Below are 26862 nucleotides of genomic sequence, written 5' to 3' on the forward strand. Positions count from 1 at the left end.
TTTTTAGGAATCGAACCGCGGATCTCTGAAATACCGGTTCAGTGTGCTGACCACTACACCACGAATGCACGCTTGGAAATACAAGTTCTTGATCAAATTTGTTTTTCAGCTTCAAAGAAATAAAAGTATGATAAAATGCTGCCTCTTAACATCTTCTCAGTACCATGCATATTTATCAAACAGATGTCTCTACGTGTTCTTCTGCTCAGAAATGTTGCTCATTATGTGTGCATTTTTTCTTTCAGACTATGTATTCAAGTAAATTTTTTGGCAACCAGGTTGTGGCTCAGCAACTGGTTCATGGCTTGATAAATGGTGGTAAGTTATCCCTTTCGGGCAAAATTCCAATTCTTCTGCTATGAATTCTTCTGCTATTCTGAATTCTTCTGCTATTTAAATTTAAAAACATTGCGATTAAACCAAGGGCAAACATTATGACTACATTTCGGTTCAGTTTTAAATTTAAAAGATTATTACTGTTGAATTTGTGCCTTTAGAGAATTTCTGTAACATTCTCTATTCACTGAAATTATCTCATTTAAAATTTTGCAAGGAACCAGGAAACCGGGAACTAAACATCTGTTTCCTTTATCTCCTTTCGATCCTACTTGTGATTCATTTGTGAGATCGTAGCTTAAGAAACTTTTCACGCGGTAAACAGTATGGTTATATAGCAACGTAGAAAAACATATATTTACAGTTATTTAGAAGTCGTGTTATTTACAAATATTTAATGGTAAAATGTGTCACTAAGATTAATATGTTGCTATCCTCCCTGTTAGCTAACAGTATGTAGCGAGAAAATATGCCGATGAATATTTTATTCAGTTATCCTCTACTGAAAGTGTAAAATGAAACAATAGCTTGGATAAAAACGCAAAGAGTGTAATAAATTCAATTAATTTTTACCTAATTTTATAAGAGAGACAAATTTTCCTTTCATTCATTTTAGGCATTCAACGGAAAGGCATAATTTAATCTTTTTAATCTTCATTCTCAATCGTTAGATTTCAAAACTTACTTTTTCCCATTTTGAGTTGTCTTGCGACCGTGGCCTCAAGAAATGGGTTATTAGGAGGTAGGGCTAATAGGAGAAAGTATACTGAGTTTGAGAGAAACTGTGCCAAAGGCTTGGCAATTATTTTACATGTTAGCCTTGAATTATTGTTTCCTTCGAATACTATCGGTAGTAATAAATTATGTTTTTTTTTTTTTTTTCTTTTCCATATAAGAATTTACCCGAAAAGGTCTGTGCTTAACAAGATAAAGTTTTCTTTCCCCACCCTCCCTTCACTTCATTAACAACGAGAAAAATGAAGGGAGCAAGAACAAACAACAGAGGAAGATAAAGTTAATAAAAGTACTTTATTTCGACTTTTAGAACGATAACATACTCAGAATGACTGCCTCAATTTTTTGCTCTCTGTCAGCATTTTATAGAAATTATTACACGTTAGGTGCTCTTACCAGTTTTTGCTCTTGCGTGATGTCACTGACTGCAAGTCTGCTCAGAAGTAACTACACTCTTTGTGACTTCGTTCTTCCGCTTCTGCAAGTAAGTTACATCAACAATGGAAAAAAACCTAACATGGCATGCCCACTGACTTTGGTTTTTTCGTCTCTTGACCCAAGTATTGAAATTGAGTTCGATCAGATGTTTTGAAATCGTGTCGACATTTCCGTAGTTGTGAAAGAGGCCTTAGGTGTAACCAGGATCCAAGCGAGGAAAGTGCAAACGACCTTAGCCTGAGAAAAGCGAGTTGCACTCGAATATGCTCACCAATGGCCGAAAAAAAGACAGCTAAGCACCAGTAGTTCGGGCCCAAGAGTTCGAATCCCAGAGAAATGGCTCGCTGCATGTGCGCTGTCATTCAAAATGCTGATGCATTGTCACTGGAGAATCTTTCCAGTGCTGATTATCACGTTGAGCACCATGCGTATATCTTAGGCAATCCCGTTCAGGCCACGCACGCTGCTTAAAAGTGCTGGTATTGTAGAACCAGTGATTCTTATGCAGTAGAAGATAATTTACGTTTGGACACAAATTATAGTAGACTATAGCATACAAAAGGCAGCTATCGAGTTATTCGACCAAATGAATGCCTACAGCAATCCGTTACGTAAGACCATAAAATGGTATCGAAAACTAGCCTTCTAATTGTTACTAAATACTACGGTTGTAAATAGTTACATTCTATACAAAGATATCACGAAGCAGAAAATTAGCATTACCGAATTCCGGAAAGAATTAGCGCTATCCCTTACAAGTTGTGAAAAAGAAAACATTCCATTGAACGAAAATGCAAGAATATCTAAAAAAACGACAACATAAACTCCAAAGAAAACAGGGAAAAGACTCTGAAGTACGGAAATATTGTAAAGTTTGTTGTTATAAAAATACAGCAGAAGCTGGTAAGAGTAATGGCCAGAAAAAAGACTAAGAGAGTTGTTACATTTTGTAATAGCTGTAATGGAGAACCGTTTTTAGGTTTACCGTGTTTCAATGGAATCCATTAGTCCTGTAATGAATCAAAATTAAGTAAATTTTAAATAAATTTTCTGTAATTCCATAAAACAGTGTAAATTTTATAGTTATATATCATGTTACACGCTGTCAGCCAGCGGCGGTCGAAACGGCCTAAGCGGAAAGTCAGAATGTCAGCCACAGATAGCTGACGCGGCCTAAAGGGAAAATCTAGTGTCAGCCACCGATGGCTGACGTGGCGCTAAACGTGTTAAATTATAGATCGAGATATTAATAAGGAACTTTTCTAAAATTCGCCAGCGTTAGAGGTCGGAGGATTTGAATAATATTGTTGCATTATTACAGGCCCTGGTATTTGCAATTCTGTGCCAGTGTTATTAGCTACCGTACTGGTTAAGAACCTCCTGGAACGGGTTCATTTCTGAAATTAAAAGGGCTGGAACCCTCTAGAAAGCCAATAGGAAAGGTTGAAAAAAAGTAAATAAGTAAAATTATAAATAATTGACAATTAATATTAAAATAATGCAAAAATATGAACAAAAAACTAATAAATTAAATTAATGATAAGCAGTTATTTAACATATTAAAATACCAAAGTTCCTCTCACTTCGACTAAGAATGAAATTACCATTTCATTCAAAACCTGCGTAGAAGCTGACCGCCGTTGTTTTAAGACTTTCTTTTGCGAGCATTAAAAATCCGTCCATATAATTCAGACATTCCAGTAGATTCATATTTCTTGATTGTGAAGTATTAGCGTCAGGTATCATGACGCGATATAACGGGGAATATAATACCACCCCCCCATATCCATGTTACACATGAGGAAAAACGCGAAAACGCTCATGCAGTCAGCCCGTTCGCCTGGACTCGAACCGTTCACTGTACTACCAGTGTTCAGTGGCTTTGACCGCCGGTGGGCCCTTGAAATTAGCATAGGAATAATATTATTATGTTTGTTATTAATACCCATTTTATTATGATTATATCTGTGTTATAGCTTATTCTTGCTTGGGTAGCTGAGGTACTGCTACTGCAAGATATAGAAACTCTATAAATAAAAACATAAAATTACCTAATTTTGGTTTTGTATAGCAGACAGTTCCCACGAAAAAAATTATGCAAAATATTCGAATAAAAAATGTAAAACAGTATATAAAGGATTGAATTTTAGGATTTATTAGATGAAGACAAATCACATTAGCAGGTGTGCCTGTCTCTGGATCGTATCCGGGTTACACGCTGGGTGAATTACGAAAGAACATATGCAGCCATCCCGTCCTTCGGAATTCGAAACCGCGTAGAATTAAGAACATTTTTTCTTATTCACTTAGTCACTGGAATATTTAAGCATTTAAAGAAATCGAAGGAATTTTCCATAGGTGGAAACTCATGCAAATAGTTTTAAAGAATCTTATCAAAATAATAAATTTCATGTTTATGAATTAAAATATATTTATTTTCCTGTTGGAGTTTTATTTCAGATGGTTTCCTCATTCGTTTGTCCAGATCAAATTTGAAAAACAACATATACAAAATGGATTGCTTGAAACCTTTTCACATGCGTATCCGAGATGATAGTGCAGTATATCTTAGAAATGTTTCAAAATTAGAGCATATAAGGAGTCGTTTTGGATAGGATCATAGAACAGTCCTTTAAACTGTAACAATTATTTATTAAGTTACACACGAGCATTACATTTAACTTAAAAAAAATTACAGAACAAGAGTCTGATACAACCTATCAGGTTAGACACTTGGCTTTTACAGAGGTCCTTCTCTGGCTACTTACCAGAGGGTACCCTTGTTGTTACAGTTCGTCCAACAGTTTATGTTAGCAGAAGAGCTTGTATTAAAGGAAGGATTGGTTACAAACTCCTCCTCTGGCTCCGCCGACATCCCGGCAAGGAGACAGAACTGGAAGATTTGGGATCTCTTGTAATATTATCCATAGTCTCAGTGGCCTTTTTTCTTTTTTTTTTTTTTTTTTTTTTCAGGGCAAGGGGACCTTTCTTTGAAGCACTGTCCGGAACCACAAGTTCTTGATTATTTCGGGATGGCAAGATAACTTTTGGCTGTCTACCTCTCTTCCTAATCGGAAGAATGGGAGAAGCGGACGAGTCTTAAAGGTGTTAGTGCAGACGTATAGTACTTCCCTAACGGTTCTGATGGTTTATGAAGGCATGAAATGACATAGGAAGTAGGAGATTTGAAGTCTCTTGAACTTTGAAGTCTCTTTGTTTTTTTTCTTTTTTTTTTGCATTGCTAACGGGATGTAAATTGACCCATACTTTATCACCTGATGAATAAAACATTTGTCACCTTCCTTTTCATATTGCTTTTTACGTTGATCTTGCTTTATTTCGATACGCTCTCGTATGTTCTTTGTAATAGTTGCGAATCATCTAAGATAAAGGGTGATTTCAGAAACAAAGTTATCATTTTCGACTACAGCTTTGAAATTACGAACAACGTCGTCGACAGTCCTCAGCTCTTTTGCAAACATTAGGAATGCCGGTTTCAAACATTAAGAATGCCGGCCTGTAGTGTCACGGACGGCCGTATTCATAGCGAAGCGAATAACTTGGAGTTTCGAATGCCAGTTGTCATGCGCATCTCCTACAAGGATTGCAAGACGAGATTTTAGGTCTCTATTTTTCCGTTCCGCAGGATTTGATTCAGGATATAACGTTGCGCGCCTCTAACTTGCACGCAACCAAGAGGTGACTGTGAAAGCTTGTATAAACCACAGAGTCTTATAAAGGGTTTAAGTCCCTTTTTATTCAACGTAATAAATTACAATGGCGTCCTCTTGACGCTTACAGACTGTGCCCACTAGGCAGTCAAATAAAAATAAGAACCTGAAAAGAAAGTAAAGACAATATTCTAACTACGAGGCTCTCTAAAATAACTAACTCACCGTGTTTTACAATACCACTGCTAATTCAGCAGACTTGAAGCTCACTGGAACAATTGCAACTACTTCCCGCCAAGCACATAGGCCGCAACGCGGGGTTCTTCAATTCTCGATTTCTACCTCCGCGCTCGCTAAGTAAGAATAACTCTCTCACCGAACTCGTTTCCTTCTATTTAAATCATACTACTTCCGCTGATAATTTGAATGCTTGCGCGTTCTACTCAAATTTACATATTCTGGCATTGGCAGTTCCAGGGGAAAGTAAGGCTTGACAGGAAAGATAGTTTAAACTTAAAATAAATGTTAGTTAAAATAAATATAAACCCTACATTTGCCGCTGCCAGAATTTGGAAAACTTGGAAGCAGGTCCTACAAACGACCTGTTGTAAGTTTATCTAATTCTGAACTAACTGGCGAATGCCTCGTTTACACAAAAAAAATCTTATGTAACAATTATATACTAAAATTCCTTTGCTCGTTACAAAGCTTTCTTCTTACAGCAACTTTTCCTGGACTTCATCAATCAATCTTGGTCTTTCCTTCCAGCATCTGGAAGGAATAAGTATCAGTATCTTTCTACATACATTATAATTTACACTTTCTTGACACAATAAATTTTTGTTTTTAACGATTCGTTTTTCTTAGTTATTGCTTACTTCACATTCATTCAATTTTTCAAGCATTAATTTAACTTTACCCTGGCTCTCCACCATGTGTGGTGTCAAACGGGAATATTCGTGTTTTAGTCTTACAACACTTCCCCTAACCACCATGATTTGTTAGAATTCAACAACCAAATAGACACACCTTACTCGACATTCTACAACTCAATGAGCTACTTTAATAGTCTTAAAAATTCAAATGTAGGTGGAGAACCCTACAAAACACATTCATTCTAACTTCCCCCTCATTCATCTTTAAACATGCAGGCTTTCGCTCTAAAGCATGACTTTATCTACAATTTACTACTTAAATTTTGACTTCATTGCTTTTAAGCATTCACTTTTAGCATCTACAATTTTATGCTTCTAGACTAAATTCTACTTTTACATAACATGCAAGTATTTACATACATTTACAAAAGTTTAATACATATGCTTTTTACAATTTACCATAAAATGAATAAGAGAAAATAAATTTTTACTTTACTCATTCTTCGCCAAGCTGGCGGTACTGAAACTAAAATTCTTATTAGGACAAGAATACGAAGTTATTTTTATCTCCGGCCAAATTTTGGCTTTAACATAACAGAATTAGTCTTTCGACCATCAGAAAATGCTTGTTTTTAGCTTTTACACTTAAAGAAAATAATACTTTTGCCTTAGCTAAATAAAGCAAAACAAAACTAAGTCTCAACCGAGACATATTGACTTTCGTCAAAACATAGAACTTCGTACTTATGCATAACATTTCGGAACAAAAGAGAAAAAAAAAATTTATAGAAGGTTTTAACTTTTCTTTGAGTTTTCGATGCTTGAAACTCCGTCATCCGTTTTTGACAAAATTGATCCCAAGTTAGAGGTGTCATGGATGTCAATCTTCTCCTTATTGATCTCCGAGTGTCGTCCCCGTTGCTCTTTCTTTTGCGTCCTCTACATGCTGGCCTCTTGACGGAGTAATCGTCTGGTTGTTGGCCTTTGCGTTTCTGCCTGGGACGGCTGGTCTTGACGTCCTCCGGTCTGGAGTCCTTGAATTTCTTCTGTTCCTCGTACTTCTGTGCCTCCTGTTGGCGTTTCAGTTTCCGGAACGGCGGCCTTGCTGGCACCTGACTCTGTGGCCGTGTGCGCGTTCTCCTTGATGTGTAATTTCTCCTGCCATCTTTTGTAGGTGGTGTTTTCGTCTTTACCACGGTTTCTTTACCCGGTTCATCTGTATTTTTGTTTTTCTTAAACGCCGGAGTTTGAAACTCATTTTTTCTTTTTGATACCGACGTCCGGGTTGTAGAAGTGCTAGGTCTCTCTTCAGTTCTCCGTTTCTTGGGTGGTGGAATAGTTGTTGCAGTCTCTGGCCCTTCTATTTCGTTTAGACTTGAGTCCTGCAAGAAACTTTTAAGGATTTCAAAATCATTTGGATTATAGTATTTTTTCACCTGGTCGGGACTTGCTTTACAGATTTCCCCTCTCTCGTTTTTAAGATATAAGACTACTCCTTTGATTTCCTGAATTACATAGGGGCCTTCAAACTTTGGAGCTAGCTTTGCCATAAAATTGTCTGGGGCACTTGATAAAGAAAATTTCCGTTTCAATACTTTATCCCCAACTTTAAAATCTGCTTCACGGCGTTTTCTATCATAATAAATTTTCTGCCTATTTCTTGCCGTATCCGAGGTTTTAAGCGCCTGATCAATTAGCTTTTGCACGTCCTTTTGTCTAAATTCCTGCTCTCTTTGTTGCACAAAGAATAATTTATCTAAAGGCGTAATTAACTTTCTGCCTAAAAATAATTCTGCTGGAGTTTTTCCCGTAGTATCATGATGTGCCGTTCTTAAAGCATAAGCTAATTCATTTATGTAGCCATCCCAGCGCTTGTGATGTGTGCTAACGTAACTGCGAATTATTTTTACAATGTTTTTATTAACTCTTTCTGCTATGTTAGCCTGTGGTCTATACGGAACCATTTTGATATGGCGTATATCAAGTCCATTGCATATGTTTTCAAATATTTGACTAATGAATTGTTTTCCGTTATCGCTAATGACTTTTATCGGTGCACCGTATTTTAAAATGTATCTGTGTAAGAATGCATCTGCGACTGTTTTGGCTGACGCGCGTTTAAGTGGAACAATTTCTATCCATTTTGAAAAATGATCTACTATTACTAAAAGAAAACGATTTTTATTTAACTCGCTCTGGGGGAAGGGACCAAGGAGATCTATGCCTAAAATTTCATTCGGAAATGTAGCGCGAATGCTATTTAAGTACCCGGCCGGGCTGTAATTAATATCATTTATTAACTGACATTGATTGCAGGACCTGACATACGCCGTTACTATTTTGTATAATTGCGGGAAATATACCGCCTCGCGTACCCTTTTTATAGTCTTTCTGACCCCGAGGTGGCCCGCTGTTTTTTTTTCGTGCAACTCCTTCAAAATGCTTAATCGAAGCGAGGCTGGGATGACTGGCTTATACTCAAGATTTTCGTTTGTTGTTTTTGTATAGAATAATAAATTATCTATTAATTCATAGTTTTTTGCTCTATTTCTTATCGCATCGATATCTGTATGCTCAAAGCTTTCGGGGTCTTTCAAATAAGCATAGATATTTCCAAATTCAGGATCAGCTTTCAGTTCAGTAATAACCGTATCTCTAGAATCTAAAATTTTTGAAGTCAACACAGCGCATTTAATTTCATTACCTTCATCGTCCAGTTTTATACGAGAAAGTGCGTCAGCTACATTGTTTTCCTTACCCGGTTTATATTTTATTGTGATATTATATTCTTGGAGTTTTAAAGCCCATCTTATTAACCTGGGCGTTAGGTTTTTTCCCAAGTAAAGTCTACCAACAGCCGTATGATCCGAAAAGACTGTTACTGGCGATTTGCCGAAATAAACTCGAAATTTGTGTACAGCCATTAATACGGCTAACGTTTCTCTTTCTGTAGCTGTATAATTCCTTTGTGTTTGATTCAATGTTTTACTAAAAAATGCCAGCGGATGGTTATTTTGCATAAGAACCGCGCACACCGCATAGTCTGATGCATCTGCCGCAATTTCCAGGTTTTCGTCCCCCTCAGGGAATTTTAAAACAGGGGCATTAATAAGCGCTTCTTTTAATCTTTCAAAAGCTGTGTTAGCTTCCGCTGTTCACGTAAATTTACTCTTTTTTCTTTTGATTACTAAGAGTGGTTCAACAATATTAGCGAAATCTTTTATGAAAGATCGATAATCAGAACATAATCCAAGGAAAGACGAAAGTTTCTTGGCGGTGTTGGGCGGTGGGAAATTCTTAATAGCTTTTATTTTTGAATCTTGCGTTTCTATACCCTTTTGCGAAATTTTATAACCGAGAAATTTAAGTTCTTTAGTTGCGAACTTGCATTTTGAGGCGTTAATTGTAAGACCGGCCTCTTTTAATAATTTAAAAACTTGTTCGAGGTCATTAATGTGTTGTTCCAACGTATTACTCGTTATAATTATATCATCTAGATAAATTAAGGTTGATTTTCCTAGGACAGGCTTTAGAACAATGTCCATAGCTCTCTGGAATGTTGATGGGGCCCCACACAACCCAAAAGGCATGCGTAAAAATGCATAAGTGCCCGATTTTGTTATAAACGCGGTTTTATGTATATCTTCGGGTCTCATAGCTATTTGATAGTAGCCAGACGTTAAGTCCAAAGTAGACATATATCTCGTCGATTTGATCTGTCTAATGATCTCGTCTATAACCGCCAAAGGGTAAACTGGAAATTTAGTTATGCTATTTAGTTTTCTATAATCGATAGCAAACCTCCAAGCCCTTTTATCCGAAGGAGGAAACTCGTTCTTTTTCCTACATAGTACGACTGGACTCGCGTATTCACTATTTATGGGCGTTATTATTTTATTCTTTAACATCTCCTGAATATGTTCTTCGATGATTAAGTCTTTTTGTTTATCATAGCGATACGGTTTAGTCCTACAAGGTTTTTCGGCATTTAATTGAATCTTGTGAGTCACGATCTGACAGTTTCCCGGTTTTTCTGAAAACAAATGAGAAAAATTACTCACCACTTGCTGTATTGCTTTACTTTCCTGGTCATTCAGATGGCTAAGGTCCAATTCAGGTGTCTCCGCAGGTTCCACCACCCTCTGGTCCATCTCCAACACCACGGAACTATCTTGAAAATTTAATTTGGCCCTCGCGGCCCTTAAAAAGTCCATACCTAAAGTAAGAGAGTGTTGCAGGTGTTTCACCACAAAAATTAATACTTTGAGATTTTCCTCTTTTACCTGTACGTTTAATGATACTTTCCCGATGCAGTGACATGTTTTCCCTTGCGCCGCTATAATTTCCGTATTTCTGGTTTTAAAGAGTCGTATCCTATAAAAATTCTTTTTGAAGAACTTTTCACTCATGAAATTTCCTTCTGCTCCTGTATCGATGAGGGCTTCTACTGGTACATCGCCAACCAGGACTTGTATAATTGGTAGCTGTGAGTTTTTTACGATGACTGTATTTAAATGTCTATTTGAGGGTTTTTTTAAAACTTCCGGGGTCTGGACCCTCCCTTTCACAGGCCCCTCTAGTCGTTTAAAGCTTTCCTTTCAATCTGTGTCTTCTGGGTACGCGGATACTTATTTTCAAATTTTCTTTTTGGGCCTTGACCTTCAATTTTCGATGCGTTAGCTTGATAGTGCTTTCCTCCATATGAGCGATTTCCATTTCTGGTTTCCTCCTTCCTTCTGGTACTTTGAGAATATGTTTCCCCTCTCGCTCTTTCCGCTATTCTGCGATTTTGAAATTTCACCGCCAATTCGAAAAGTTCCTGCAATGTGGTTGGGTTTCTAATTTCAAAGTAGTCTTGTACAGCGGGTAACAATCTTGGTAATATTATTTCAATTATCTCCGCATCGGGTTTTTTCCCATACAACATATCCGTTAGTTTGATTTTTCGTAAAATAAAGTCCGTCAATTGTGCTGTATCCCGTTGATAGAAACTATATAGCTCGGCTTCCAGCCGTGCGCGATCTTTCACTATGGGGAAGGCCTTTACTAACGATTTTTTGAAATTTTCAAATGTATACGTCGGGCTTCCAAATTCACCTAGAAGAAATTTGCCTATATTTTTCCACCATAGCGCGGCCTGTCCTCTTAGTGCTGATGTGGCAATAGCAACTTTTTGTCTTTCAGGCACAGGATAGAGCTGAAAGTGGTTTTCTATACCTTCTAAAAATACGGACACCGAATTTTTTCCGTCGAAATAGACGTTTGGCTTGATTGATGCTCTCAAAGTCTGGACCAGGTATCCAAATCCTTCTAATTGAGTTGTCATTTCTTGGTGTTGTCCAGCGACTTCCATCCAGTTTTCGGCCATTTCAGTTCGATAAGTGTTCAATCGCCAATATAACGTTGCGCGCCTCTAACTTGCACGCAACCAAGAGGTGACTGTGAAAGCTTGTATAAACAGAGTCTTATAAAGAGTTTAAGTCACTTTTTATTCAACGTAATAAATTACAACGGCGTCCTCTTGACGCTTACAGACTGTGCCCACTAGGCAGTCAAATAAAAATAAGAACCTGAAAAGAAAGTAAAGACAATATTCTAACTACGAGGCTCTCTAAAATAACTAACTCACCGTGTTTTACAATACCGCTGCTAATTCAGCAGACTTGAAGCTCACTGGAACAATTGCAACTACTTCCCGCCAAGCACATAGGCCGCAACGCGGGGTTCTTCAATTCTCGATTTCTACCTCCGCGCTCGCTAAGTAAGAATAACTCTCTCACCGAACTCGTTTCCTTCTATTTAAATCATACTACTTCCGCTGATAATTTAATTGCTTGCGCGTTCTACTCAAATTTACATATTCTGGCATTGGCAGTTCCAGGGGAAAGTAAGGCTTGACATGAAAGATAGTTTAAACTTAAAATAAATGTTAGTTAAAATAAATATAAACCCTACAAGGAAAGTAAATTGGTATCAAGTTTTGATTGATATTTAATGTGCAGCAAACTTGTTGCATTTTAGCACTGATAAACTGGGTTGCGTCATCGCTGATGATTCTTCGTTGTATACCATGCCACATGAATACCTCTTCGATGAGGGTTTTAGCGCAGTCGCGTGCTGTAGCTTGAGCAAGAGGAAATAATTCAAACCATCCCGTAGCACAGTCTTCGGCAGTGAAGATCCATTGATTTCCAATGTCAGTTTTTGGTAGTGGTTCAAACAAATCAATAGATATGATCTCAAAACGTTGAAAATAAACAGAGGTTCTTAGCAGTACAGCTGCCTTTTGGTTGGTAGTCTTGTAGCGGTTGCATTCAGGATAGCTTTTCACATAGTCGGATATGTACTTTTTCATACCAGTCCAACATTGGATCATCATTTTGCTTTCACATGATGGATTCACGCTCGCAGTTGGAAGAACTAATTGGATCTCTTCTGAATCAGTGTCAGGGACATATCGGTAGCGAACACCTTGATTCATTAAGAATACCCGTTCAGTTCAGTTGGCATATTCTTCAGTTTTGTGAGTGGATTCGAAACTTTCTATAATCTTTTTCAGCTTTCACCTTTAAGTTGGGATTCACGCATGTATTTTGGACTTCTCGTAGGCATGTCCACTACAGCTATATTTGAAATCTCGCAAGATGAAACTTCCTGTTCGTAGCTTGAACGGCGCAGTATGTCAGCGATGACCGTTTGCCTTTCCAGGAATGTATTGTACTTTCAGGTTGAAAGACTGAATTTCAAGCGCCCATCTAGCAAGTCTTCCAGTTGGAGACTTGAGGTTCAAAAGCCATTTTTAAAGGTTGATGATCGGATGCTATAGTTAATTCTGATCCTTCGACGTAACCATGTAATTTCTTCAGGGCCCCGAATACAGCGAGGGTTTCTCGTTCAGTCGTCAAATAGTTTTGCTCAGCGGGAGAAAGCAGTCGGCTGGCATATTTCATAGGGCCTTTCCTCTAAGTAAAATGGCTCCAAGTGCATAATTGCTTGCATCTGTTCGAAAAAAATACTATTGAGTTCCATTTGCTTGCTTCCACACAGGATGTGTTAAGAGAATATTTTTTAGAGTTTCAAATGCTTTTTTCTAATTGAAATCTTATTGGACTTTCTCCTTCGCCAAATCACTAAGAGGTGGTGATATTTCATCGAAGTCTTGTATATATCATTTAAACAAGTAATCGCCAACCGGTGGTTCGGGAAAGCTTTTGGATGGTCCCCAGAAAAATTGGGATATTATTTGTATTTGATGAAGATTCAGTTTAAAAACTGACGAGTAGCAGACTTTATTATGGAATATGGATTATACTTTTTTATAATTTAGCTAATTTTTTCTTTTTTAGCTACTTTTGCAGGCGTATCTAGCGACATTTAAAAGTAAGAGTTGGCATCCATGGATATGCTGATGCTATCAAAAATAACGCGAACTGGAATTCCCTTTCCTTTTGAATATACAAACATATGCTATTGTAGTCGTTAATAACACAGTGTTCTCTCTGCCAATAGTTAACTTGATGGATTTTTATGAGAACCATCTGCATTCTTGTTTATAATTGCAACACTGAAAGTTTCCGTTTTTGTTTTGTCTAATTGTTGATCGATGGCGCCATTGCTGAGTAAGCGATGATTATTAGGTTTACAATAATTCTACTTTGGCGGCATAACACATTCAATTTATTGATATTGCTTTGTGTTTGCCAGTTTGTTCTTGCTTTTCGTGAAGTTCGTTTTCAGTAATATAGAAAATGAAACTTTCTGTACAAGAAGGTAAGATTTTTGTACTTTTCCATGTATTTTTCATTGTGAAGGAAATATGGGCATCAGTGAGATGTTAATAGTGAATCAAAATCGTAAAAACAACCTTGTATTTAGTGTAATTATTTAGTGTAATATTTACGCTAAATACAAGGTTGTTTTTACGATTTTGATTGTCACAGCGTGTTTCTCTTCTAGTCTATGTTAATAGTGTTTTAATTGTTACTCATAATCAGGGACGTACCCTAAATTTTCATAAAGGCATGTTGCTGAAATGTTTCGAAAATTATATTAACAAATGAAAATTAGAATTAAATATATTGGAAAGTTGAATATTGTTTTTGCGTATTCATATGTTGTTTTTAAAGTCTGATTTAAGTTTTTAATTTTAAAAATTCATGTTAGTGGTCCGCCAAATATAAAATTATATATATAGTGGTCCGTGAAGTTCTAAGGCTTGACAACCTCTGGTCTAAACCAAGAACACGTTTGAAGGAAGATTGGAGTTATTTTTTTTTATTTGTGTGTGTGTGTGATTCAAAATCTCAAATATTTCACACGAGAAGAAGCGAAGTGGTACTTTTCTCTGTTTGCGTGTAGTATGAAGAGCAAAGCCTTTCGAAAACAGCTTTGAGATCAGAAAGTTGTTTCTCGAATGATTCTGAGAAAACTATTATGTCGTCCAGATAGGTAAGGGTTAGGATGTCCTCAAGTCCATTGCGAAAACGGTGTGTCAATCTCTGGAATGATGCTGAACACCAAAAGTATTCCGAACACCAAAGGGCATTCGTAAGAAACAATATGTTCCGAAGGGACACATAAATGCTGTCCTGTCTTGGTCATCAGTTTGAACTTGCACTTGGTGATAACATGCACGAAAATTAAGGGTCCACATGAAAGGAGTAGGTTTTGCCTCATGTAACATTATGGGAAGTGGGTAGGAATCCGGAACTGTAATCGCGTTCAATTTCGGGTAATTTCTGCACAGGCGTTCTGTTCCATTAGGTTTCGCACTAAAACAACTAGGGATGCATAAAGGGATTCGCATTCTTTAACTATTCCTTTAGATAAGAGCTTGTCAATTTCTTGCTTGATTTCTTTCTCGGCTGAGTTTATTCTGTATGATAGTACAGCTACCGGGGGATGGTTTCCAGTTTTAATTCGATGTTCAATGAAAGGTGTTGCTTCTCCCTCTGGTTGGAAGATAGTTGAATATTGACTCAACAATTAATTTAATTGTGATCTTTGATGAGGCGATAGATATTGTCCTTCACCTTCTCTTAACAGTACACTGTCAACTTCCGGCGTATATTCGGTTCCGATCATTGGGTTTAAAATCATCGTCAATAAACTTAAATTTTTGGTGCGGATTATTGTGATAAAACCACCAATGATTTTGTAGATCTAAAACAATTCCAGCGCTTCTAAGAAAATTCGATCCTAAAAGTGTCCTGTTAACCTTTCCTGAGGGAAGCGCAAATACAGTTATGCGGAATGATCTTCCTTCAGTGTGAATGTCTATCTGGGTCATGTGGACGCCTTCGTCCCTTTGTATACCGTCGGCAAGAATGACCTTCATAGTAGTTTTCTTAAATTCTGATCCCTGTTCTTTCAAGAGATTATATAATGTCAGTAGGAATATCACGTAGGCTACCGAAAACGTAAAAGGATAATTTTACACTGACAGTAGTCACACGGACTTAAAAATAAGTTGGCCTTGGTCTGAGCGCCGCAAATCTCCACTAACGTACACAAGTACTTGTCTATGATTTGATTCGCCGTATTGATACCATCGCCTGTGGGCACGTTTCATGTTTGGCAATGAAAGCGGTAGACCCGCTAAATGCTGCCACAGATCAAGGACTATCACTTATATTCAGTAAAAACAGATCATTCAAAATTCTGGATAAGCAAATGAAGAAAGGTTGCTTACCTTTATGATCCGTGTTCTTCGATTCTGGTCCGTCTCTTTGATAGACTATCCGATTTGGTTTCAAAAACTCATCTAAAATTGACACTATTTTGCTCGAATTACTTTATTTGACATTTCATACAAAAGAGGAACAATATCTAAATCATTTCAACATCAAAAACACTTCCAACTACTTAGCGTCATTGTTCTATATATCTAAAAGCGTCACTATTCTAAAGCATACACTCATCGTTGCCAGTACTCAAAAAACAAACTTTCCTTCTCGATTCTCGTTGGTCTGGAGGCTCAATCCGTTCCCCAAGAGCGGAGCGTGCGCCGTTGGCGACAAGGACAACTGAACTGAACTGAAATGAACTAAAGTGGTATAACGTGTAAGTTGATTAAGCAATGGACTGGTTCGCAGGGTTCCGGTTTCTGAACATAATTCACTTTCCGAAGTTCCACCGAAGACGGCGCTTCGAAGTGGCCGATTTTTTCGTTAAATAACTGTATAAATTGGCTCTTCTAAAGGTTTATACTACTTTTAAAATAACTCTTCGGTAATCATGGTTAATACGAGTGTTCTTACGAACAGTGTTTCAGGTTTGTGTTTATTTTTACAGATGTATTAGTCACTGTGAATTTTGATACTCATGATTGTCTTCATGTTCTTTCGTTGAAGTATTTTTTATATATTATGCTACAAGTTTCTATGTGCTTAGAATGAATTCGAGAACTTAACGCTTTAAATTTTTTATTTTTTCCAAATATTATTTGACGTCCAGGTATTTTATTCGTATGTGTTTTATTTATAGTTGTAATACAAATGATAGCGTGATATCTAAATGGGTTTTTACTCAACGATTTTTAACATGTAAATAAATGCTCAATGTCAAATATAGTAATCCGAAATAGTACTTATTGAGATTTCAACTGAAATATACGTTTCACTGAAAAGCTGGAGTATCATTCATATGATTACAATATGCAAAATATCAAAACGCATATACAAAATATCAAAACGCATTTATGTTATGACAGTGTTTTTGTTCTTTTTAGAGCAAGAAATATTATAGTAAGTACAGATTCCAAGTTAAAATTTTTTGTGATGAAAGAAGTCATCGTGCTGCGGTTGTATAAAAATGACAAGTTACCACAAAATGTTTACCTTAACTCCTAACAGGGCAGATCTCGTTTTCTGGGCCTGTCGGCATTTTCCTACTTCCCTCCTCAGTGTCTTTTCTTCTATCGTAAATTTCGTTTTGACCTGCAGCTATAGAAAGCAGAGTACTTGAGAAATATTTTCGGAACGAGTTACTGATCTCTTCAGGGAAAGAAGAATTTCATATTTTACAGGGATTAACTACCGGTGGTACACATACCATTAGTGGTACAGAAGGGGAAAATAGGTTGTATGCAAAGAAATAAAGTATATTTAACTATTATATTAAAAAATCTCATGAAAAAGAGCAGCAGATAGAAATTTCCTGTGATTGAGCTCGAATTGAAGATTTAAAAAATAATACACTTGTTAACTTTAGGCTGAAGGGAAAAAAAAACTTAAAGGCATCTTAAATGAAGCTGTCAAATTTTTATTGCTATTTTGCACAACGTAAGTGTGTAAACAAGGATTTTTTTTACATGTCATGTTCGAAAAATAAACACAGAATAAAATTAAAAGTGGATCCTAATTTATGGGTAAAGCTAGGTGGAATAAGGCCAGATGTAAAGAAATTCATCTCTCTTAAACAGACCCAAATTTCACACTGAATTTTAGAGTTTAAATATTTAACTTAAATTTTTGTAATTAAAATGAAAACCAATTTTTAATCTAAAATTTTTAACTGTGTATTTAATACAAAGAATAACTAATAGGTAGTGCAAACGGCAAAATATATAATTTTTAACCTTTAACTGCCGTGACAATTTTTCCGGCATAATTACTGTGAGCGGTCTCTCAGACCGCTTTAAAGAAACGCATAAAAATACATACTTTTATGCCTTTTTAGGGAATGTTATAGATACTTTATGCATATTTATGGAATTCTAAGGTAAAATCCTAGGAGAGCCCACACCCTTGGCGACAAACTGGAAAGTGCAGAATCTCCCACGGCTTCGTGCGTTTCTCAGAATTGCCAACTTGAAAATAACAAGTCAAAAAATTGCACAAACTCAGTATCCATGTACATATCGACCTATTTTCAAGTTAAAAAACATCCCAGAATTGCACAAACTTGCCATTGCTAACTCCCTTGACTTTGTGCATGTACTCGTCGATCCATGCCATATACGTGGGCTCTATTAGGATCCAACCAAGTCTAATTCGTTTAAATCAATATATTTTAAACATAAATCATTTGATTTTACGCAGTTAAATTCATATAAAAATATGACTATTTTCTTCGTTTTAAGGAAGTTTTTAAAGAACAAAGATTTTTATTAAACATTCAGGAAAATATGTGACTTTATTAAGTATTACTGCCAATTAAACCATGATTCTACAACAGTGGATTTAATTATTAATAAATAATAATTAGTATATCTTTGTTTACAAGGATGAATCGTAAGATGATATACAGTCAAAACACACTTTTTTTTTTTTTTAGAGCACAGAAGGTACATTGGTTCCTTGCATTCCAAGCATTTGTATGCTGTTTTTATCTCCTTACAAGGTGGGCACAGACTACATGTTTTTCTTTCTTCTAATTTTTCTTCTTGATTTGATAAATCCATTCTCTTAATTTCCTTCCGTCCAAGTATTCTGCTAATTGTTATCTTTAGTCCCCTTGGCAAAAAAGTGGAGGTTATCCCAACTTTCAGATGCAGTTTAATAAATTGATTAGCTAATAAAAGGATAATTTTTTTTTTTTTTTTTTTTTCAGTTTTGTAGCACCAGCATCTGACTGGAACAATATGTTGGAACATAAATTCAAGTATCTTCAGGCTCTGCTCTAGAGCCTATTTTTGCAGAATGTTTCAGACCAAGGAGCTGAACTATTATGTTATGTTTTGGTGTTCGTATTGCTCGACTTGGTTCTTTTTTGCTCCATTTGAAGTACTTTTTTCCATAAAAATTATCATTTTGTTCACTGTCATTAAAAAATTATGATATTCATTGGCAGGAACTTTTGCTTTCGCTGTGATTCTTCAGAATCAGAGTATTCTATGTCAAAATATTGACAAGATATTCAGTTTCTTAGATATACAGGACGTTTTCATGTAAAATTTGAAGCCATATTTATTACTTTTACGAAAAAGCAGGAACCATTAAATAATGTCTATCATAAAACTGGTGCGCATCTGCTGTGAATGGTTTCCCAGACACCTTAAAAAGTAAAAAACATGATAACTCAAACCATAATAAAGCTAGAATTGTGAAACTGGATATGTGACCTTGTAAGACGGATTTGGGAAGGTAGAACAAAGAAAGGGACCATTTTTCATTTTTACGGGTGGGAAAACGACAGTTAGAAATACCTCAGCGGTCTCCCAGACCGTTCATAGCGGTTAAAGGTTAACATTTTCTACAGTACAAAGTCCGAAATCCCGATTTCAGAAATTCCGGATTTGAAAATTTTCCGGATATAAGATCATCATTTTAAATCTAGTAATTTGAAGCCATATATATATAAGATATAAGATCATCATTTTAAATCTAGTAAAATGGCATGTAGAAATTATAAAAATAAAAATATGAAATTGTGATTTATGGAATAATGAAGTATTTATGATCTAAAGAGTATTAGAATTTACAAAAAAAAGCTTAATATTTATTTGTTTACCTTTTTAAACACTTCTTTCAACCTAAGTTGTTTAAGTTGCTTCTTCTTTTTTTTTTTTTTTTTTTTTGCCTAATACTTTCTCTTTAATTTTGTAGACAGACATAATCTCTTTTTTAGTTACATTGTTGAAGTCCTGTAACTGCTGTGTCGAGAATTCCGACTAACTTGTCAATCGAAATTTTTTCGTTTTTGTTAACTTCTCTGTAAATTTTTTCACTATCGGTAACGGTATTTTCTGGATCTAGAACCATACTATAGATTTCACCATTGATTAATTGATTGACGATTGAGAAGCATTGTCATCACAATGAAAAAATTCAGTTAGAGTAGACTGAAGATTTCAAGTATTATCACGAAGTTATTTCATATATCACCAAATCAAGCGAGTGCGCAATTGCAAGTTTTTTGCAATTCTCTGATGTTTTTTTAAATGCAAATGGATAAAGTCAAAGTCGCAATGCCAAGTTTCTACAATTCTGTATTTTTTTTTTTTTTTTTTTTTTTTTTTTAAGTGAAAATATGTCAACGTGTACATGGATACTGAGTTTGTGCGATTCTTTGACTTTTTATTTTGTCTTTGTGTAGTGGCAATTTTTGAAACTAAAATCACCACTAGACAAAGCCAAAATAACAAGTCAAAGAATTGCAGAAACTCGGTATCCATATACCGCCAATTTTCGCCAAAGGGGTATCTGTAAATTATACTTTTACCAAAACTTCTTTTATATCATCTTCATTTATTGCTGCTTCTCCACATTTCTGTACAAAATCCGTTAATTGGTGAATTTCGCCTTTGTTTTGCAATATCTAAAAACTTTTAAAATTTGCAACTTTTATCACCAAATTTAGCTATCCTTCACTATACGTATTTGGCTATGCATCATGAGCTTGGCGACTGACGACAAGTTTTTCTATTAAATTTTATCTTGCTTCTATCATGCACTGAGAAAATTAAGCCGGAATTGTATTAGTTTAGTTATTTATTATACTTATGTCTATTTCTGACACATGCTTAAGGCTTACCAGTGTCCTGAATAAATATATTCCCACATATACTTAAGCCTTATCGAGAGACGGGGCTAGACATCTTACCACCTGATGTAGTCTCTGTGGATCCTAAATTCTGCGACTCGGTGCCGCCTTATGAGCCCTAGCGCTGGTTCTGGGTTTATGTGAATAATGAATCAGTTCTTAATTCAAATAGCCCTAAATGTAATCTTTGGGTCTATGCGTATCATTAACAAAATCTAGTTTTATCATATAGAAAGAAACATTTATCCTCGTCAACATTTTTTAGTGCGTTTAATTTAAATCTGTTACCATCGCCAACTCTAATGTCAACATAAAAGGTTACCATACTCCTTTGTTATTCAATTACTAACATAAAAAAAATTGTTTAGGCATCGCTACATGAGTCATTACTCAAGTTGTCATGTGTTGATAAACATGTGGTGATGAAAGGAAAATATAAGAAATAATTAGTAGGCATTAGATCAGCGATGTATGTGGAATGTTTCAGTTTGAGAGGTGTGCCAAGCAGATACGCAGCAATGGAACCAAATTACTGATCATACAAATTTATGCTAAAATGATTGTTTCTTCAATAGCAATGTATTTTATGTAGTGTCAAAGTGAAATTAAGAATCGGGACTCTCCAGATGTTTTATTATTTACGGGGGAGGGAATCAAATGCACATGTGTAAAGCCTAAGAGAAAAAAAGTTGGTGGTGGTTTTGAGGTCTGGATTTTAGATCATTCCAGATAATGGATGTTCAGATTTCGGACTTTGTACTGTATTGAGAATTCGAAAAACAATCAATGTTAAATCTGGCGGTGGTACTGAAGTTTTTCAATTTTTGCTTAGGTGGTATGTGTTAGTGAAAAGGTTGAGAACTGCTGTCTTAGAAGAATGTTTAAGATATATTTCTACTTTGCCGAAACGTAAATATTAAAAGTAAGGCAAAAAAAAACAAAGGCTGATATTTTATTTATGGTGATGGTTTATGACAGCTTTAGTCACAAAATTCTACTAAAAATATAGAAGACGGATATAAAATTATTACAGTACAAAGTCTAATCCGGAATGATCTATGATCCGGACCTCAAAGCCACAAACTTTTTTGTATGCTTTATGCATGTGCATTTAATGTTTACACATGTGTGTTTAGCAGAAAAAACGAAGCAACTTACATTGAAAGAAATGTTTAATAAAGTAAACAAATAAATATTAAGTTTTTTTGTAAATTTTGATACCCTTCAGATCATAACTGCTCTTTATTTCATAAATTACGGTTTCATATTTTTAATTGCATAATTTCTGCATGCCATCTTACCTGATTTAAATTGATGATCTATAATCCGGAAAAACCCTTAATCCGGAATCGCCAAAGTCTCAACGAGTCCGAATTATGGACTGCTTACTGTATTTGCTTGTGATAATCATATTTTGTGTTATGGAGTAGGAAATAGCAGTCCTATATAGTAATAACGTATTACATATAATTGCTATTTTCTACTCAACTATATATAATAAAAAATGCAAGCAATAATTTCTCAGAATTTTGCATTATGTTTATGTATGTAATTTAAATCTGAAAAAAGTAATATCACTATTTAAGTTGGGGTAGAGTAGACTTTAAGGTACCCCTTGTATTATGGCGAAGTTGTTTGATTTATGGTAGCCTGAGTAGTTGAATATTATGGAAACCCTATTGTGACATGATAAATTTTGAATCATGGCATGTTTTGTAAGCATTTTTGTAGTGTGTGTTAAAACCGTTTAGATGGATAGAATGATGGATTTGGGTTCAGATGGTCACTATGTGAAGCGTTCGATCAGAAAAAGTACTTGGTTTGAAAAAAGTCATTTGAGTATGACTGATATTTTGATTTTTACATGGCTCTGGGTGTACGAAACGAATTCGAAAATCATGGTAAGTGAATCATTGCTTTTGGTAGTGCTTAAATGTATAACATGTTTTTCCTTTTTTATGTTATTTTATTCTTTGGTTTAAAATGTATTTTATTGTCTGGTTTAAAATGTATTTTATGTTTGCCTATAATTGTAGACTTTGGTGCTCCTTTAACTTTTTAAGTGAAAATATATCGATGTGTACATGGACAAGGTGAAGGGAGTGCGCAATGCAAGTTTGTGCAATTGTGGGATTTTTTTTTTTTAAGTGAAAATGGGTCGACCTGTACATGGATAAAGTTAAAAGAGTGCGCAATGCCATTTTTGTGCCATTCGGGGATTTTTTTTTTTTTAAAGTTAAAATAGGTCGACGTGTACATGGATAAAGTCAAAGGAGTGCGCAATGCCATTTTTGAGCAATTTGTTTTTTTTTTCTTTTTTTCTTTTAAGTGGAAATAAGTCGATGTGTACATGGATACCGAGTTTGTGCAATTGTTTGTCTTGTTATTTTGGCTTTGTGTAGCGGCAATTTTTGGCACAAAAATCGCCGCTTCGCAAGCCAAAATAACGAGTCAAAGAATTGCACAAAATTGGTATCCATGTACCGCCAAGTTTCGCCAAGGGGTACCCTAAACTATACTTTTACCTTTAAGTTGTTATGAGCATAACAGAAGTACGAGTTTTACAGAAACAAAGAAAGAACAATAATTGAAGAAAATGAATAAAAGCATTAAATTCGTGAATTTAAAATTATTTTTGGTAGCTAATTTTCACATCTCAAAGTACCACTTCATTCATTATTAAAAATAATGAAGTGTCAGTTGTTAATTTGTTTGATTATAGTTCTGTTATTTCAGGTCTGTCTGCCCAAAAAGAGCTTCTGGCTAATCTTTGGAATATGGTAACAGGTAGTTTGGCGACATTTTTGTAAGGTGATAAAGGTTACTAGCTAGCACTTCAGCAGTGTACATGGATGAAGTCAAAAGTGTGCGCAGTGCCATTTTTGTGCAATTCTGGAATATTTTTTTAAGTGAATATAGGTCGACGTGTACATGGATGATACCGTGTATGTGCAATTCTTAGAAACGTGGCAAGCAGTGGGCGATTCTGCACTTTCTCCCAATTTCGCACCTAATCTTCGTCATGATTAAGCACTTTTGTTCCATAAAAGTTCTAGCATAAGCGTAATTCAGCTAGCAGATTGTTGGGAAAAAATGCTGATTTTTTTTTTTTTTTTTTAAAAAAAGCCTTTTCTTCGTGAAAACAAAATGGTGTTAAAAAAAAAACTAGCAGGTTGCTGTAGCAGGGTTGGTCGCCAAAAAATCGCCAAGTTACCATAAAAGATTAGCCAAGCTTTTTTTTACTTTTTTTTTTTTTTTTTACTTTGAGTATGTGTTTGTGAGAGAGAGCAAAGTTCCTCTTTGTGTAACATAAAAGAAAAGTTTGTGCACAAAAGGCATTTACCTCGAGAAACTGAAACAACAACAAACTACCAGGGTTCCGTGTTTATTCTTTCGCTAACTTCTACGATTGCGCATTTCTTCTTTATGCATTCCTGGGGTATATATTCATGTTAAATTATAAGGTTTCATTATAGAAAATTAATATAAATCCCAAATTTTGAATGCATTTAGATGAATATTGAATATTGTTCTGATAAAATTATAAAGGGTAACAGTTTTTTTCATTGAAAGAAAAAAACTATGTTTGATACTTTTATCTCATTGTAACACTGATAAAATTATTTCCAGTTTTGAATGTATTATCATGAAGGTAATATTTATCTTGTTTAGCTACTTCATTATCGTCAATATTTTAGTTTATATCCTATGATTTCTCCCTTTTTCTTTTCTCTTTCCTGCTTTTAGAGGTTTTAAGAACTATTGGCTGAATGATTTTCAGAAGGTGTATGTGTTTGTAAACTTTGGGGAATATTTATGAAGATGTCGTAAAGGCATTCACTACACTACTACTAGATGCCAAAAAGTAAAGTAAAATCTTAGGTTACAGAAGTTAGAGAGAAGGTAAAAGAATGGCATCATGGATGTTTGATTATATATTTTCAGAAGAAATTAAAATGCTTCCTGAAATTTTACTCAATGATGGTCTGAAAGATTATAAATTCATATATTTCTTGAAAATTCAAGGTATTTGAACATTTTAATCAAGAATAGTGGAATAAAGAAAATAGACAAAAGACAATTTTGAAATTAATTCGAGCAGAAACAGAACCCAAGTTGTAAGACTGCATTTTATACAAACATGTGTGTGTTTTGTATACTCTCTAACCATATAAAGCATATTTTTAGTACTTCTTCAGCCTTTTACTTCCACTTGAATACATGTTGTATTCCGAATAATTTTAAGTCTTCATAAAAGTATTAAACATTTCCCTAAATTTTATAGTTTGATATTAAACCAAAGCTTCACTGCTAGAACTGCATGCAATTTTTTTTTTTTTTTTCCCTGAAAGTATAAGAGTTTTATTCAATTTTGTGGTGAAGTTTAGATATTAGTATATTTTATTACATATTCCTTATTTCCTTCTGATCATATGTTTCAGGTAGTGTGAAACAATTTGGCCAATTATCCGCTCTCAAGTGTCCATTCATTTCCGGATTAAGTCCTCTATTTGTAAAAAATTATGGAGTGTCTCTGTTTAAAATGTATGGAGACCAATGTCCGTTCATGAGATGTTTCACCTCAACATTTAAACATTCTGAAACCTCGGGTAAGGATTCCTTTCTCTTTTAGTCTTTTGGTCATCTTCTTTAAATCATCTTTTAGTCTTTTAGAAGCAAAGGATTTTAAACATTTGCCCATGTTAGCTGGACTGAATTCTAAAATGGGTATTAAGAAGTTACAGTAAAATGCCAAAGGTTTGTAAAACACGTTGAAAGCTTCACAGATTTCTGTAATTAAAGAAAATGCAGTTAAATGGAGAAGTGTTTTGATAATATTGCGATTTTACATTGTAAACAACTCTTTCCTCTAAGTTTGAACGATCGTGTTTTACATCGAGCAGTGTTATGTAACTAACTTCTCTTCTTATCACTTGTTGCATGCACTTTAAACAATTCATTGAATAACTATTGCAGTTAATTTCACAACTGAAAATCAAGTACATTCTTAACACTGTACATTCCTGAGTTTTTCTCTCTGCTATTCAAACTGACATTATTAAACAGAGAATTTATGCACTTTATTGCGTACAGTTGATCCTTGCATAATGTGAAGTTGAACTGCACGCCTCCATTTACTCGAAGATAATTTTTCCAAATAAGTATACGCTAATTTTTTTTAAGGTTTCGAACTGATTGTAAAATTTAAAACAAAAAATATAGCCTGGAAATTATATGACAGCATAAATAGTTCATACATGAAATATGTACAAACATTAATTTATTTTATTGTTTACTGCTATAAAATGTGTGCAAATGTATTTTTAAAACTGTTTATGTTTGATATCTAATATTAGTAATATTTATAATCCTTACAGTGCATGCAAGAATGTAGCATTGTAGGCACTGACAGGCAGAATATTCTCATGACGACATAAACGTAAAAATTATAAACACTTATGACATCATAAAAATCTGAACATTATTACAGCTTTATAGGAGAAATCTGAAGTTTAAAATGAAAATACTGAAAAATAACTGTTACATTGTAGAGTCGTTAGGTTTTTGATGCTGAAGATGTGAAAAATGTGCAGTGCCATTGCCAGGATTCAAATGCCGTACCTCCCGAATATGTATCCAGTGTGCTTCCAGTTACAACATAAAGGCATCCAGAAGAGAGAGAAAATACCTTATAACATCATCCTTATTTCATAAACGTATATAGATTTAACTAGCTGATCCGAAAGTGATGGTAAAAAAAGTGTTTAAAATATAGTATAGATAAGATATAATGTTATCAATTTACATTGAACATGTAGCATAGCGGGCGGGAAATTTTTATTGATAATTTATTAAATCCTGGCTTAATTTTTCAGAAATTAATAAAATGACAAATTTTAGTAAGTTTTATTTATGATAGTTAATAAACTCTGAAAACATGGTCTAGGAAATAGTTGTTCTTTTTTCTTTTTTTTTTTTAATGCTTTCCAGTTTGCTTAGCTTTTAGATTTACCAACAAAAGGGCCATTTCAAGACAAAACTTTGTTGTATAGAAATGTCTTTTTTATATACAGTCAAAAGTCGTTAATTCGGACACCCATAATCCGGACCTCAAAGCTAAAAACTTTCTGCGCATGCGCCGCGTTGGCACATGCGCACAGGCGTTTTACGCGTGCGCGTAAGACCTTGACTACTGCGCATATGCGTGTGCACAAGTGCAGAATACGTTTTCGCCTGCGCGTTTAATGTATAACGGATGGTGTAAGCTAAAATTATCTAATTATCTATTTCAGTTAATGTTAATGATTGCATTGTTCCTTAAT

The 26862-nt window shown here is 35.0% G+C and overlaps 1 protein-coding gene across 10 annotated transcripts in view; it reads left to right on the top strand.

Annotated features, from left to right (window-relative positions):
* Positions 1 to 245: 245 nt before the first annotated feature.
* Positions 246 to 26862, top strand: part of LOC118193540 (5-aminolevulinate synthase, erythroid-specific, mitochondrial-like) — a 57130-nt gene continuing 30513 nt past the window's right edge. For 2 of the 10 annotated variants that reach the window (XM_085826842.1, XM_085826843.1), the window contains exons 1-3: positions 16126 to 16328; positions 18332 to 18397; positions 24982 to 25149. In XM_085826842.1, coding sequence (XP_085682968.1) covers positions 16292 to 16328; positions 18332 to 18397; positions 24982 to 25149 — 271 coding nt within the window. In that variant the 5' untranslated portion in view covers positions 16126 to 16291. Of the gene's footprint in view, positions 319 to 16122; positions 16329 to 18331; positions 18398 to 22388; positions 22441 to 24981; positions 25150 to 26862 lie in introns of those variants that run through there. The other 8 variants (XM_085826850.1, XM_085826852.1, XM_085826845.1 and 5 more) reach the window with 7 other exon arrangements.

The sequence above is a fragment of the Stegodyphus dumicola genome, chromosome 11, assembly GCF_044657685.1.
Source record: "Stegodyphus dumicola isolate Sdum_Otavi_A_Nest chromosome 11, ASM4465768v1".
Lineage (NCBI taxonomy): Eukaryota > Metazoa > Arthropoda > Arachnida > Araneae > Eresidae > Stegodyphus > Stegodyphus dumicola.